Source organism: Taudactylus pleione, unplaced genomic scaffold, assembly GCF_031769625.1.
Source record: "Taudactylus pleione unplaced genomic scaffold, aTauple2 ptg000316l, whole genome shotgun sequence".
Lineage (NCBI taxonomy): Eukaryota > Metazoa > Chordata > Amphibia > Anura > Myobatrachidae > Taudactylus > Taudactylus pleione.
In genome coordinates this window covers 1420520-1438329 of record NW_028284717.1, presented here as the reverse complement: position 1 = coordinate 1438329, position 17810 = coordinate 1420520, and the positions used below count along the sequence as shown (strand labels likewise).

The following is a 17810-nucleotide window of genomic DNA, read 5'->3' as shown; positions in this document are numbered from 1 at the left end:
CACATCAGGTTGGAGGTTGGACGTCCTTGCAGACTCTGGGTCCTGGTGTCCAGCATGTATGCACAAGAGCACACTGCTTTCTAATAGTAGGATCATTTTAGAATGCTATTATTATTGTATAATAATGCAATAGACTTGGGACCCTAGCTAATTGGCTGCTTTACATGCACTGTGACTGGCCTGGTTCTAAAATGATTATTTAGCAAATTTTGGGATGAATCTGGACTGAAATTTGCCCAAAATACTGAAAAAAAATCCACCAGTTTCCTTTATCTTATTTTAGAACCTAAAATCAATGGCAGTACAGTTTCCTTTTATGATTTAGATGATCACAACTGTACAGTATATGTTATATTAACATACAGCACGTTTTTTTTTTATGCTTTACAATGTTTAATAATGTTTTAACCATATTTAATTTTCATAATGAAGTCCACTACAGGAGGCAACATTAGGGCTCTAGATTGACAAAACAATTCAAAACAATTCACGTTCAACAGTAACCCAATCAGGTGGGAGAAATCATTCTTCAAAGCTCTCAAAGACTATTCTATAGTGTATATATAGTGGGTAAAAAATAGTAAAATGTTCGTAAGAGTGCTGTAATCCATAGCAACCAATCAGGCAGTTGCTTTTAATTTCAAAACATCACTACAAAAACATACTGAATTTGATTGGTTGGTAGGAGTTACAGTACAGCACGTTTATACACATAGTGCTACTTTGTTATGTACATATGTTTTACTAGGGTTTGTAGTTTGGGATAACACAAACTATAGCCAATAAAATGATTAGAATATTAAAAATACTACCTAATATGTCACACCCAAGTTTTTCCATGTGGAGACCAGGTTGAAGTGGGTAGGGCTACACTAAATAGAGCATATCTTATAATTTAATGTTAACAGCAGCACAGAGAAAATGAGTAAAGCTCTTGTCAACTGGTGCAAGAAGACTGTAGCATCAATTATACATTCAAAGTGCTGGATGAACCCCATAATGTATCACAACTATAGTAAGGAAAACCTGCATGTGAAAACCAACCTGGAGAAATAAGTTCCTGATGCATTAAACATCTCAAAGAACAATAAAAACATAAATCCAATATTAGAGGGAGTTAATGACTTTATTAAGTTACTTGGTACAAAGCCATGATCGATACCTCTATTCCAAGCTACTGGTCATCTACATTTTTTGCTTTTTAAGCTGCAACACTGTTATGTATTCAAAACCAACAAGTTAAAATGGACGCCCACACCTAAACAAGGAAGGCAGCCATTTTGTGATCTTAACATTTATGAGAATACAGGCTAACAGTAGTTCACTGCACTACATGGCTGTCTCCACACTGGGTAGGTGGCTGGTCCACTTTAATGTCCAAATTATTAACTAATAAAAGAAAGAGAATGCCGTTTCAGTCATCTCAATGGGCATCACACTCCAACACACAGACTTAGCTAGCTGTAATTACTTCTGGGGACTAATCAGTAACACTTTGTAACATAGAGAACAGAATACACAATAGGTGATAAGCCTTCGGTTACGTTATTAGTAGACTTAAAAAAAAAAAAAAAGAAAAAAGCCACGTACTAATCACAAAGATCTCAAAAATTCATCGTTTGGGCCACACGGTTAGGCATATTTGCTAGGTATAGTTTGCACTAAACGAAAAAATTAGGAGCTGAATGGTCTACCATCTCACTTTCGTGGCTTACCTACCATACCAGACAACCTAACAGTCCCTGCATGCACGTCATGTCTCCTGTCCAGTTTTTGCTGTAATTCTCCACTGGCTGGACACTCGCCTGGATCTATGACCTCTGGGGGGGGGTTTGGGTTCAGGGCAAAAAAAGTACAAGTTATAATTTAATGGCAGTCAATGCACTTGCTTTGTTGCCGATGTGCTGCATTTTAACTCCAATAAAATCTGGGGTAGCATGCAAACGGACACTGCTAAGGTTCGGTTCATGCCGGACGCATACAAGCCGGCAGGCAAGCATACAAAATGACTTCTTTAAAAAGAAAAGAAAATAAAAATTCCTGTTAGTAAAGCCTATAGTTCTAGAATGAATCCATTGCTTTAAATTCACTTAGAGCCTGGACAGGTGAGATGTGCTTCTTTTGTGACCCTCTCCTTACTCGGGTCTGATATTCTTCTGGTTTTTCTCGTTTTACTAGCGGCTTCTTTTCTGGAGCCTTCATCTTCCAGGACACGACGGGGGAGTTGACGGCCGCTGTGCCGTAGACCTTCTGGTACTTGGTGGAAGCCACGTAAGATGCCTTCACGGTCAGCACCACGGCATTCATTAGGTTTTTGGCAGCCTGGATCAGGGAGGTGGCGCTGTCCAGCTGCAGCAAACAAGACAACAAATACGGATTAGATCACAGCTGTATCTGTTCATTCCTTATGACACACACTACAGGTGGAGCAGACTTTATTTCTCATTCAGCACTGCACCTGGTGCAGGTTTAAGAGCACATGAAAGGTACAAATCGATGAATGTTCTAATAAAGCCATCTGTAAGTAGGGAACCAGGTAATCAATGACTAATATACAAGGCATCATTTGAAACAAAAATGCACCTAGTAACATTTCCAAATACATTCTGTAAAATTGCTATATGAGGACTAGACTGCTACACCTAAAATGGCAAGGATATGTATATATGTAACGGAATCGGTAAGTAATGCCGGCGGCTGTTTAGCCACCTGATCAAATACCAACAGAGGCAGCCCGGCGGATCAAAATCCCGACTGCACCAGGTAAGTACCCTAACCCTCTCCTCTCCCTACCCTAACCCTCCTTAGTGGTGCCTAACTCTAACCTCCCCCTGTTAGTGCCTAAACCTAACCCCCCCCCTCCCCGCACCCTACACCTAACCCTCCCGGGGGGTGCCTAACCCTAAGTCCCCCCAGGGGGGTCCCTAAACCTAATCCTACCCCCCATGGCTAAACGCTAAGACCCCCGGCTTACCTTCGTTCGGTATGCATTTTGTAGTGGGGCTAATGATAGGCATTGGGATTTTGATGCCTATCTTTAGTCCCATGTCGGGATGTCAGTGTCGGGATATCGTCGGACGTGATAGCGCCCGCCGGTATCCTGACTGCATCCTATATGTAACATATCAGGAACTAGTCAGATATTATTAGAATTAGAATAATCATTGTCCTCTTTTGTTTATTAATGGCTAACACATGGGCTCTGATTCTGTGTCGCACGCAACGCCGATATTCACGTACTTGAGAAATTTTTTGGCAACTGCGCATGTGCAAAAATGGCTGAAAATCCCAATGGCGCATGCGTCACACAGAGTTTACACACAAAGACGCTGCTGCGATCGATTCAGATGGAATGTGACAGAAACGAGATGGCGTTACTGGGCGGTGGCTACTGGTGCATGCAGAATGGCCCATTCAGTGGGCGCGATATGGGAGTTTTGTGGGTGTGTCAATGCGAGCGGCTGCGTTTCCACTACCGCGGACATAGGACTGAGGCAATTTTTGATGGTGCAACTAAGGGTGAATTACAAGGATGCGCCAATTGTTATTGTAGCGTGCGCGGGCGTCTCAGTCCTTGCACATTCGGATGAATGGATGTACACTGGGGAAGGTGCTTGTAACGGCATTTGCATAATCTTGCAGCTGGGCGACCACCAATAGTCGCTGCTGCGTGTGGCTTACAGGCCCATTCTGTAGTGCCGTAAAGTGACAAGATCATTATATACTGTATAACTATGACATGTAATGACAATCAACGGAAGGGAAAGATGACCCTGAACAAAAGAGCTTACAATCTACAAGACATGAGTGTGACATCCTGGGGTCAAGGGGGGTTATGGGGGTATCTCTGCCTTGATGGACAGTCTCAGCAAGGTGAATTGTCCCAATCCTGGTTTTGGTTCGTAGAAAAACAATGAAGGGATGAGGCAGCTGCTAATACTGAAGGACCTGCACCTGTAACAGGCAGGTAGGTGATTTATATTTCATTATGTATGATGCATTAGGTAGGTACTGTTGTAATTGGCTTTACCATACTGCCAGTAGTAAACCAGCTGTTCACTAACACTTAACAGACCAAGCCCTGCGAGGTGCAGACAGCGGCGAGGTTCTGGCGATAGAGCTAATAGATTTATAGCAGCAAACTAGGTTGGTTTTGCCTTAAAACAAAATTACGCCTCAAACCTAGCACAGGGGTAGGCAGCGTGTGGCATTCCAGCTGTTGTGGAACTACACATCCCAACATGCCCTGGCATGCAGTTTTGCTGTTAGTTCCTGCTAAAACTGTAGCAGGGAATGCTGGGATGTGTAATTCCACCAATGCCGGATGACCAAATAGGCAGAGTAGGCACCGGCTTAGGGGCACCGCGACAACAGATCACAATAATATTGATTTGATTTTGAAAGAAAATGACAGTCAGGCTTTCTTACATTGTCTCCAAAAGATAGAAAGAAATGAATCAACTCAGAGAAACTAACAGTTTACATTAAAGACTCTATAGAGAAAATACTGTATTAAAGTAATGTATCCATTAACAACTCAAACTACATAAACCAAAGACATCGGATTCACATTACAGTCTGTCTCTTAAAAGCTCATCTTCTGTCAGCTGTCAGTTTGTAAAAACATTTCGGTGCAACCTACGTACGGTTACGGTTAATTTGCGCGGGGAGGGGGCCACGAGATTTCCACTGCCTAGGGGCCTCCACAGGGTTTAATCCAGCACAACAGCTGTAGTGCTACAGGTTGCCGCTCTATCTTGCAACCTGTGCCCAAATCTAGATTAAGGTGCAGTCCCTGCGCTCAAACCCTGGAGAAAGGGGCCAGTGAGTCCTGAGTGCATTTATTATAGAGATCCCTATTTACGTATGCAGTGCATGCCGCTCACTGGGAACATACAGCGGGCCCATACTACAGGTTACATGTTTGTAACAGTCAGGACTTCATCTATGGGACCAACTTGTATTGCTGCCCAACGGTACCTGCATGTGGCTTCCGCTTGCGCTGCTGCAGAGCCCGCCAAGAGCCCGCCAAGAGCACTCTGCAGCATGTGGAGCTGCCTGTAACATCCAGTCATTGCTCTACTTACCAGAGCTGGCAACGGGGCTGACGTCCCTGCCCCCTAAACACATAGCATCATGATGTTACTCCTAGGGGGTGGGGCTGTCAGCTCCGGTAAGTAGAGCATTGGTTAGAGACCAGGGGCAGCCAACCCTGGTCCTCGAGAGCTACCAACAGTGCATGTTTTCCAGGTCTCCTCACAGAATCTCAAGTGTAATATTTAACTCTACCTGTGGATCTTTTCAAATGTGTTACTGAGTAATAAATACACCTGTGCACCAGCTAGGTGGTCTGGAAAATGTGAACTGCTAGTAGCTCTCGAGGACCGAGGTTGGCTACCCCTGGACTAGACGCTCCGGGCCAGCTCCAGGGCGTCATATAGACCCGTTACGACTGAATACTGACAAATGAGATCCCTATACTGTAGACGTATCTTCCTGTAGTGTGCAGAGGAAAAATGCATTGCAAATTATATTGCAAATGTTACCAGAAGCTCTATGTATAAAATAACAAACAATTAAATTTTAATTAGGAAAAGGCACAGCAAAAAAAAAAATGTAATGTATTCAGTAAAGTACAGAAACCTTTACACTATAATTTACACCATTTAAACTCAAGACGAGAACATGGAACAATATATTTCTGAATCTCTTTATATAATATAATTAATTTGGTTAAGAGCAATGCAGCGAGTACTGTATTATGTGCGAAGCCATTGCTTGTTTTTATGCAGAGGCATTACTTATAGAAGCAATAAAAATGTTTTTAAAAAAGGGAAAACAAAAACCTACACCATTTAATTAATATGAAATGTCAAAAGCATAAACCAGGCATTTAATAAGAGCTTTTTTTTCTGGTAATGCAAAAAGTAAATATTAGACATTAAAATAGAGCTTTTAGACATAGCAAGTGGCAGCACAGTGTGCAATTTATTGCAAATAAATGTCATCTTTCTGTATGGTCTGCGCCCCGTCTGGGTTCACACCAGGCGGATTTGTGATGGGGCATTTATTATGCCAGGAAACCACAGTAGTACACAAATAGTGAAATGTGTTATGCGAGCTGTAAATCCAGACTAAATCCTTAAATTAATTTGATTTGTTTCTAAAAGTCTTGGTTCACATTACCATGAAATTCACAGGAATTAATGTAATAAAAAAAAAAAAAAGAGTCATCACAAAAGGGTGAAAATTCAAATTGGAACAAAAAACTTATTATTGGGCAATCTGGTGCTCTTGTAAAAAGAGATAACAACCACAGTAAATTTACTGATGACCCCCTGACATTATCCATCACCCAATACTCTAAAACCTTATCCCTGTACAGAGCCGTAACTAAACTTTTTGGTGCCCTGTGCCAGAGAGAGCATTGCCCCCCCCCTCCCCCATTTTTCAAATAGGGACATAAGATCGTGCACCTGAAAAAGGGCCATGGCTTCATGGGGAATGGCCAGGGAGGAGATAGGGGAGGTCAGGAGATGCTGGGGATAAAAGAAGAGGAAGCTACAAGCAAGAATGATAATAAACAGAAATGTGACAGGCCCAAACAGTGCCCCCTGCCCTGCGGTGCCCTGTGCCATGGCACCGGCCGCACTACCCTAATTACGGCCCCGTCCCTGTATGACCACTATTTTTTCAGTACCAGAAGAACTCATATGTGTGATAAGTTTTCAAACAGTGGTAGGGGCTAATTTCCCTTGTGACTTACCAATACTCCCCTTTACCCTCTCTCTTGGCTCCTCCCCGTGGGCCAACTCTATTACTTATTATAATGTCCATTGCTTCGATCTTGTTTTTTTTTCCAGATTTTCTCCCATTTCTAATTTCATCCCCACTTCTCTCCCTCTCGGGTTATAACCTGGTCACCTGTAATCTCTCCTCCACCACTACAACCTCTTTGCAATGTAAATTGTAACCGAGCTTCACCATGAGCGCAGAACTAAGAGGCGTGGTCTCACAGCAAAGGGGTGTGGTCTAAAATAAAAAAGACCACAGAATGTCAGCTGCTGTGACTGCTGAGCCCAGGGGTGGGTAACCAGTCTGAGGCAAAGAGTCAAAAAATATCTGCAGTCAGGTGAAAGAGTCAACAGCCTGCGCATGCTCAAAAATGGGGCGTGGTCTAGCTGTCACAAGGCCACGCCCCATTTTTGTGTGAACACCTTTGGTATGACGTTTGCAGGAATCACCTTGTGTCACACCCCCCGTTTTTAGTCACGCTGGGGGCCAGGCCAGCACATTGAAAATAAGATTCAGATCCACATAAAATACACTGAAAAAGCAAGATTCACATACTGTACAGTAATACACACTTCAGCTCCCCCATGTGTCACTCCAGCCCCCTCGCTTGCCATTCCAGCCCACATTCATGTGTCACTCCAGCCCCCCCATGCCACTGCAACGGCCCCTCATGTGTCACTCCTGCCACCCCCCCCCCCCAAGTTATCTCAACAGCCCCATTCTGCCCCCATAAGCATGAAAGCAGGCATCATCCCACCAGTTGCGATCCATACTGAATCAGGCCCAAGGGTCAGGTTTCTGTGACAAAACAGTCACAAAATCTCATGCAAGTACAGGAAGAACACACAAACTCCACACATATACTGCCATAATTGCAAGTAAACCCATGGTCATTGTGTCACAGTGCCACAAAATAATTAATAACATAATTAATATTATTATTAATAATAATAATAATAATAATAATAATAATAATAATAATAATCTTATTATTAAGCTACTGGAGTGTATGCATGAGTTTGGGTGCTTCAGTTTCCTCCCAAAGTCCAAAATCAAACTGGTAAGTTCATGGTCCACTAGCAAAATAAAGCAAAGTGTAAATGGCAGCTATTTAGTCTATAAGGTCCAAAAGGGCAGACACTGATGGTTACGATGTAAATTTCCTCTGTAAAGCACTGTATAATATGGCGGCACTATAAAACAGATTCAGAGTTGTTTGAAAAAACGATGGTTTACGCTCAACTCCGATGTCTAATGATTGGCGCATGAGCAGGATCTGTACTGTGTATGTGCCGATCATTGACTGCACCGGCGGAAGCAGCCCCCCCCTTCTAAACCGCAGCATGATTGATATGCTGCGGCCGTATGGGGGCAGGGATGGCAGGGGCGTATCTATAATGGGCGCACGGTGTGCCCACACTGCACACCCTGCACCCATTTGAGCCGGCGCTGCAGAGCAGCAAAATACATTGGGAAAATGGCGGCGCCATGCAATTACTTTCTGCCGGCATCACTTTTCCCGTCCCCCTTCCCTTAATCACTATCTAACACTGTGGTTTACACGCTAAATAGAGCTTTTGAAACTTAATAGCTTAGAGAACACCCAGGGGCATCTTAAGAGAGGATGGGGGCCCGTGTGCACTCCCCGTGCGGGGCCCCTCCTCTCTCCCCGGTGGCCGGCAGCCGACTGACGTGGCTAGCCAGCCACCGGAGCATTAGTAGACTTCAGGCACTAGAGTGTGCCCGGAGTCTATTGCGCATGCATGCCGCGGCTGCCATTTTCCGGTGTTCTGAGAGCGCTGACACCCAACGCGGGACCACGGACAGGGGAGTTTAAAATAATATGGGTGCAGGGTGTGCGGCACGGGGCCCCCCTGGACCTGGGGACCTGCGTGCCCCGCACACCCTGCACCCATTATAGATACGCCACTGAGAACACCACATAAATTCTGATAATAAAAAAATACCCTACTCAACAAAAATGACTTTAAAAACTTCTTTGTTTGTCTGTTACCTTTACAAAATCTTATTCAAAGGCCTATTATGTTTTGGATGCGGGATAAAAGACTCTCCAGCCGGAGCACTGAACTATTCAACCTTTCATCGAATCAAACTGCAGGAGATTCACTCATCTCATATCAATGAATACAGTAGATCAATAAAACACTTGTGCTTTCCTTCATTGTTTTCACTTGGACTACTAAAATCTTCTACTATATTCTATTCCTATTTATTAGCCTCTCCACTCTCAGTTGTTTTGGAATCAGCTCCTTCTACTCTTATCTCCTTCGGTTACTATATACCAGGGACGTGAGATCAGGGTAGGCAGGGGTTCAGAGCCTTCCCTGTCATACTTCTGAGATTTGATATAAAAATTATTAGAATAATACAAAGAAGATATTTATAACTTATAGTCTTATACACATCTTCTTTGTTTATTGTAATAATTTTTATAGTTAACACTCACCATCTTTGTGGAGCTCCCTGGGACTGCAGGGAGTCGAGAGATGAGGCAGTAACAGCTCAGCCTCACTTCTGTATAGTTAGACAGAGCTGGGGGTGGGGCCACACCACAGGCACTAAGCTGCACAGAAAGAGAGCTAATAGAGGCATGCCTCTGAGTATGGGGGACGCACCTTGAGCACACCTTGGATGTGACCAGGAAGTGCACTGTAGTGTTTAGAGATGGAGCTCAGGGCCTAATTCAGCAGTGCACGTCAATGTACTGCTGAACGCAGATTCCCAATGTTCGGGAATCTGCGCAGGCACATGCGCAGAACGGGTCTGCGAGCCTGCACGTAAACTGGCAGCAAACTGTCAGTGATTGACAGTCTGCTGGGAGCAGGGAGGGAGCGGCGATGGCCTCAGTTTCCTGAAACGAAGGCATTTTGCCGCCGTTGGGGGAGGGGGAAGAGGCCAGGATCTCCGTCGGCTAAAGTGAGGTTTTCTTATTTCACAGACTTCCAGCCAAATCTATCTTTTTACTTTATAGCAGAGTTATGGTTTATGTATACAAGCAGATAATCTCCTGTACTATATTACCCACTCTCTTCTGTCCCCAATGCCTTCTCTCATCTTAGGACATTTTAGTACACTCCTTCACCCCTTGCTCTGCTTTAAGAATTCTCCTTATCCACTATATCAGTGGTTCCCAAACTGGGTGCCACTTGTTGGTGGTCCAGAACCAAAGAAAATTATTTATGGTCACTGTGATTGGCAAAACCAGTGCTGGTGGGTGATAACCATAAAATAAGCTAAGGTTGGCTATTAAGCAAAATGTACATAATGTAATAATTTTTGCTGAGTTTCTCAGTACGAGACGATTGCCCTAGGGGCCCCTGAAAAGAATGCAGATACTCTAGGGTGCCGTGACTCCAAAAAGTTTGGGAACCACTTCACTATGTATTTAAATTACAACTAAAAGCCTATCTCTGCCTTTTGTGTTCACCCACAGACAGGGCCAGATTATAGGCGGGGCGGATGGAGCGGTAGCCCAGGGGCCCCCCACAGTACCGTAAAAACTGCCAGGCATAGGGCCACTCTGGACCCTCCTGGCCAGCTCCCGAGCAGCATCACAGCCTAGCTAAACTCGCTATTGGACCGTAGCGGGTGATGGAAGCTCCGCCCCCTTGCTAACATAATGCCACAAGTTGGGTGTATGGGTATGGGGCATGACCTAAAGCTGGGAAGTGCCTTCCCCTATCAGAAACCTGATGATGATGCTGCAACAGGTATCGTGTGCAAGTACTCTCAGTCCCTCACTCCCCCTTGCTCTCTCCCCCATTCTCTCCCTCCCACTCTCTCTATCTCCCTCCCTGTCCCCCCCTCTCTCTCTCTAGCTCTGCCCCTCACTCCATCCCCCCCTTTCTCTCCCCCCTCACTCGCGCTCTCTGTCTCCCTCCCAGCCCCTTCCTCCCTCTCTCTCCCTCTCTTCCTTTATCTCACTCTTTGCCTCTCTCCCTGTCCCCCTCCCTCTCTCTGTCTCACTCCCTCTCCCTTTTTCCACCCCTCTCTCCCTCCTTCTCTACCTCTCTCACTCACCCTTTCTCTCTGTCACTCTCTCTCAATATATATATATACACATAATATATATATATATATAATCTATATATAGAAAAAATTCCAAAAGGAGAGGACACTCACCATTTGTAGAAAAAAAACAGCTATTTATTAATCACATACCACCAGTGAACTAGGCTAGATCCGACGTTTCGGTCCCCATGTGGGACCTTTGTCAAGGTAAGTACAATGTTGCGCACTGCTCAAGCCATCAAATAGAGTGATGGCTTGAGCAGTGCACAACATTGTACTCACCTTGACAAAGGTCCCACATGGGGACCGAAACATCGGATCTAGCCTATTTCACTGGTGGTATGTGATTAATAAATAGCTGTTTTTTTTCTACAAATGGTGAGTGTCCTCTCCTTTTGGAATTTTTTCTATATATATGGACCTCAAGTCTTTGTGGGTCACATTGAGGCTGCATCCCAGAAGGATGGAATCGCTGCTGTGAGTGCGGACTTCATTGCAAAATTATATATATATATATATATATATATAAAACCCTCCACTGAAATTACTGCGTTTGCCCCTGGCAGTGTACTAGATCATGTCCGCTATGCTGCCGGGAATTGGTTCCCAGCAGTGTCGTATGCTGAGACCTTGCCGGGCAATGGAGAGACTGGGGGCAAGGCAAGGGGCATAGTATTTGCTGTGTGGGGCCGTGGCAATTTTATTGATGGGCCCCCCACAAGTTAGTTGCAATGGGGCCCCCACAAGCCTTAATCCGGCCCTGCCCACAGAATCCATCAGCATCAGCACCTCTTGCCCTTTCTCTTAAGCATTTATATTTATTCCAAGTATATACTTAGTAAGCTCCTCCAGGCAGGGTTCACTATACTCTTATTAATAAGATTATTAACAGTTACTTATATAGCGACAGTATATTCCATTGCTCTTTACAGTTAGGAACACAACAGTAATAAAACAAGACTGGGTGATAACAGACAGACAGGTATGAGGGTCCTGCTCACAAATTTACAATCTATGTGGAAATAGGAATCTGATACACAAGGATAGGTGCTTAATATTGCAAATGGTCCAGACAAATTGCAGAGGATCTTGGTGAGCTATGTGATCCAGTCACACAGCAATGTTGTCCTGGGGTTAGTGATATGTGCGAATGTAGAAAGAGAACATATGTAAGTTTTGTGTGAACTGTGTAGAGGGGCAGGTAATTGGATAGAATACACTTGTGCTCCCTGTACTTATTGTAAACTCACAAATATATACAGTGTGTGCAGACGGTGTAGGATGTATTGCAATGACTGATGCTCCAGGACACTGGGGGGCATTCAATTTGTGTCAAGGTGCTACAATAGACACTAGAATAATGCAGGTTATCCATAAGGAAAACCTCAATAGCACCTCTATGGGATTTTCCTACCATAGTAACCGGTTATGTGCGTAGCGTGTGTTGCGTGAGGTTCTACCTCATGGTCAATTGAATCTCCACAAGAATATCTTTTGTCAACAATTTTGTCAACAATTTTTTAATAAACCCCACGCGTTTTACAGCTAGACTAATTTTCTGTACTAATGGATTCTTTACTGAATGATGGGCTGTTCACTGCAAGACATTCACTGCAATACACTCTGCTCTGTCAGTCATTTTATGCAACTTTTTTTGTTACACATTCATTTGTATACTTGTTTCTTACTTCTTGTAGTCTTAAATAAATCAATATATACAAATTCAACACACATTGGAGAAAGGAGGAAATTGCTTGTATAGTTGGTTCAAAAATAGGTTTGACAAACAAGTACTTACATATATGGCATCCTGTATAAGAAGATACAATAATACATTCAACTGAGTGACAACAGAGGATTTAGTGATCAGGATATCGGGCAGACATTTCCATATTAGGTGCACTGACGCGGGTCTAGCTATGGTAATGCTATTTATGCACTCTGGAAAAATAATGGAATGCTATGTCAAGTCTTATATTTCAGACACAAACAAATATATGTTTACTAAGGGAACAGAAAGTGATACAACGAAGCACAATCTGAACATGAAAGTCTGGCTTGTAAGACAAAGTGACGTGCCTAAATAGGCACAAAATACTATGTAATCTTCCACTGACACAGAGCAATAAAAGACACACAATCCCCCCCTGGCAGTAAGGGGCTTTTATTATCAACCTAATTGGCTTTCTCGGAGAGACTCAGTCACGCTAGGCAGAAAAATGTTCTTGTGTTCTCCACAATCTATTCTCTCATAATATTTCATAATTATCTTATGTGGAAATATTAATCTTGTTTGATAGACAATATCACAGACTGTTATTGTAATGTGGGGATTTAATATTGCCAACAATTATCATATATAATATTTGTATATAAAACATAAATAGAAACCAAACACGCTATTTGTTGCAGAAAATATCCTTTTTTAACCTTTTGAGTTCTAAGGATAAGTGTGACATCCTACATATATAAACTGTACATCATAGTGCTGAGGATGAGTCACACTTGTTCTCAGCACTGTAGGAGTTCTAATGAGGAATAATCACACTTACCTGTCCCCATTGGTAGATATCAATTGGGGCATTCTGTATATAGAGTACATACTTTTTATGTCTTAATCAGCTTTTCCTGACCGTGCTTTTAATTATCGTAATATTTGCTTTAGTTCTCTTTTATACTGGATTGTGGACAGTCATTTATCGCTCCATTATGATGTAATGAGAGAGTGCTTACGCACTATTAGATTTATCTGTTACTTGTCTCACTGCTTTTCTTCTTTGTAGACCGAAATTTCTTCAGTATTTTCATATACAGTACAATGCTAAAATACTCATACTGGCAGAATCTTATAGACAACAGGCAGCAGAAATTGGTGCAGATGCAGAATGCTTTATATATCTGTATTCATATTAAGTGAGACTATTCTGCTCCTGATATTTGCTTATAACATGTTTTGCAATCCTACAATCCACGTAGATCAGGCACCCTTGGGTGCTTCTTTTATGTACTGTATAGAAATAGGATATCCCTTATATTTATTTGTAAATTCTAACTACTTTACTATTCATTCTATACTGTGGTTCCTAATAAGGACATGTGTGTTGCCAGTGTGTATTCCCTTACTGGATTCGGAGCAGACATTGCCTGATCTCTGCCATTGTATGACTGCATTTCCTACTAGTCCCGATGGACGTGTTCGATGACCAGATGTTGAGCACGGTCAGAGGTGGTTATAAGGCTGTGGCATGTAAAGTCAACATTCAGAATTTCGACACCAGAATGTTGACCTGGTGTAACGTGTTGACATTTAGAAAGTAGACTCGGATGTTATATCGACTTGCATAATGACGGCATGGTCATAATGTCTACATTGATTAGTCGACTAGTGTTTGTCCAGTGTTGTAGCCCTAGGGATATTCTGAATTTACTAAAGGTTGATTTTGGTCGATTTTTGTTTTTCAGTGTCTCAATCACAGATTTATTTAGAGATGATTGTTTGACATTGTTTAAAAAAAAAATGTAAAAAAAAATCATCTGTTAGTAAATCTGTAATTTAGACCCTGAAACACAAAATCGACTTTTAGTAAATATGCCCCTAAATTCTTGTGCAGCATTAGACTACCATTGGTAGCCTTTAATCAGTACTCTACAATAATATTTACCTGTGCTAAGTCACACACAATTCACTAACTTCCAGTCCGGACCACTTTTGGGTTAGTAGTGAACTCAGCAAGCCAGGAGCATTATTATACGGCGCTAGTTAATATATTGACTAATCAAGGGAATTTCACAATCACTTGTTTAAAACTTTAGGACTGCAGCCACAATGTATGGATAGCAAATCTAGTCCATTCAACACCCCTGCTTTCTGTGTACTGCTATATACTGTGTAGTATTATTTATATAGCAATATTCTCATTGTTGTAAAAGCCTCTTTAACATGACAACAAGTAAATGTTGGTTCAACTTCATTCAGCCTAATGTCATCGTATAATGGAGACATTTCCCCAAATGGGAGAGTTGGACAGGGTCCATATACGTTGCAGTTAGTTTCATAACTTTGCAGGCAGTGGCGTTTGTTTATCTATTACAGGGAAGCTGAAGATGGATAGTTACAATACAAGCGTAATGTCTGCCAATCCAAGAGATAAACTGGAATTATCTTACATTATGTAACTTGATTTTACAATTTTCACAGAAGGAAAAAAAAAAACCATTACAATGTCTCTTGGTGGAGTTCAGATCCGAATTGCATCCAAGATATTATGTGCAGTATAATGAGAAGGGCGTATCCTACAATTATAAAATACTGAAGCTGCCCAGGTTCTTCCAAATGAAGAAAAGACTGTATAATAAGATCTCATTACCAGCTTTTACATGCGCTACTAACAGAGCTGTTTTTTTATTACTGTTTGATTAACCATTTGATTCCACCTAGCGCACTATTGCAATAAATAAAAAAATAACTGATTGCAACATACAGATACAGTTATAGTATTATTTTTATTATTATTATTATCCTTATTATTATTATTATTATATTCGGACAAACTAAATTATTATTAAATATACACCAACATTATTAAACACACAAACACTATTATTATTACTATTATTATTATTAATAATAATAATAATAATAATTACACACAGACTATATTATTATTATTATTATTATTATTATTATTATTATTATTATGCGACCTGCTCAATTCCTTCCCTGGACCATCTGGCACCTTATCTTCATCTAATCCCACAAATGAAGATGTAGTACTGTATCTACACTCTTCTCTTCATCCTACTCTGTTACCTTTCCTCTGATCCTATACAGTACACTCACAAATCAGTGATTACTCCAATTCTGAAAAAAAAAAAATTCTGACCGTAACTCTCTCTCAGATTACTGTCCCATCTCCCATGCCCCTCCAAACTACTTGAGAGACTTGCCTACACCCTCCTAACACTTCTTCACTGGCACAACGTACTGGACCAACTTCAATCATGCTCCCAACACTTCACAGAAACAGCACTGACTAAGGCAGTGTATGATCTGGTCACTGCTACATATAAAGGCCATTACTCACTTCTTATTCTTCTAGCCCTCTCTTCTACATTTGACACTGTTGACCATTCTCTTCTCATACAGGGCAGGATGTACTAAGCATCACATCTGCACTTCTGTACATCCCGCCTCTCATCGGGTACATACCGTGGTTGATTATTGCAGAATGTACTTAGAAATGTGACATTGCAAAAGACAGCTCTCCCGATAAGAGCCGTCCTTTGTGATGTCCCCGGCTAGAGGGACTTCCTGGTTTAACACCCAGAAGTCCCTCTGTCATGCTTCTGGGCATGTTCAAAAGGACACGCACCATGGGGGGGAGATCGGAGGGATCAGATTGGATCCCTCTCATGGGAGGCGTCCCGAAAAGTGACCCATAGGCCTCTATCGGGTAACGACACCTGAAGATGGCGTTACCTACCGGGACGAAGCACCGGAATGTGATGCATCTAAGAAATGCGGTCAAACTGCATTTTTCACCTTAGTACATCCCGCCCATTAGCACTACAATCCCTAGGTCTCCTGGACACAGCCCTATCCTGGTTCTCATCCTACTTACTGTGTCTTATCACTCTTTCACTGTTTGTTTCTCTGAATCCACCTCCACTTCGCTACCTCTATCAGTTGGAGTACCGCGAGGCTCATTCTTATGCTGCATAAAAACTTGACGATATATCATTCATTCTATTGACGAACAATATATTGCGAGTGCATCGGCAGGTTTGTACACCCGATATGTCTGTGAACGACGTCGTTCGCAGACACATCAGGTCGGCTCTGCAGAACAGACAATGCCAATATATCTGAAAGCGATATCTGAGCATCAGCATGTGCGTAAGGGCGACCCGCCGACTTCCCGTACACTTACCGCAGGGACCGCCGACGCTGACATCTCAACTGGGCGGGCAAATGTAAATGCCCGTCCAGTTGTGACATCAGCCTGGACATATAGAGTGGCCAATTGGTAAGTGTGTATAGATCACCAATGGGGAGCTCTGATTTCTGTTGCTGACCGATCCGTTGTCTCAGTGTGTGCTAATGTCATCTTGTCACCTCAAACCTAATCTTTCCAAAACAGAATTATAATACTGTATATTGTTAGCAAAAAATATTCTTATTGTATTTAAAAATAATAAAAAAAAAAAAAATTAAACTGTGAAATTTTTTTTTTTTTTTTAAGCTCTATACAATATTTCACTAAGTAAAAATCTCTGAGCCAATAAATAGTTTCATCACTATTACATATTGACCGGCTGAAGAGCAATTTCATGCTGGATTTACTGCGGACTATGAATTGGAAAGGAAATACTCCAATACTGCATTAAATATGAATGCTATTCCCCTGTGAGGCGGGTATTTACAATATGCTATATTATTTTCTATTATGCTGTCTGTATTAATGGAAGTGTGTGACATGTACGATTCAACATCCACTCTTGGTAGCTTGTCCTTATATTTACTGTTGGTTCAGTATGCTGAAATCTTGAACTATATGTAATGAACAACAGGAAAGCAATTTGCAATATTTTCCCACTCGCTCTTTTATTATTGAGAAAATAGAGAAAAAAAATCTATTTACCTCAGATGACTTAGTTCTATACAATGACATACAGCAAGGACAGTTTCTTTACCTGCATCCTATTGATTTTTAATGTTTAATATTATTTGCAAAAAACGTTGCATATATCTTTGCAGACGCACATTGTTTATTTATTCACCAAAAATTAGTCTGAAGTTGCGCAGTGGGCAGTTGTCACATGTCTCTTTCTGTTCCTTTGTCGTTTCAATAAAGATTTACAGGTCAGACACAGCAGAGGCCACCATTTTGTACGATCGCCAGATCATCATACTTGCCAAGTCTCCCGCATAGTCAGGGAGACTCCCTGAAATAGTAGAAATCTCCCTGACTCCCTGAAGAGTC

The 17810-nt window shown here is 42.1% G+C and overlaps 1 protein-coding gene across 1 annotated transcript in view; it reads right to left on the bottom strand.

The window, feature by feature from the left end:
- Nucleotides 1–1122: 1122 nt before the first annotated feature.
- CTNNA2 (catenin alpha 2) overlaps nt 1123–17810 on the bottom strand; it is a 937723-nt gene continuing 921035 nt past the window's right edge. The window contains exon 13 of the mRNA XM_088442722.1: nt 1123–2349. Within this exon, the coding sequence (XP_088298848.1) occupies nt 2062–2349 (288 nt within the window). The 3' untranslated portion in view covers nt 1123–2061. The remainder of the gene's footprint in view (nt 2350–17810) is intronic.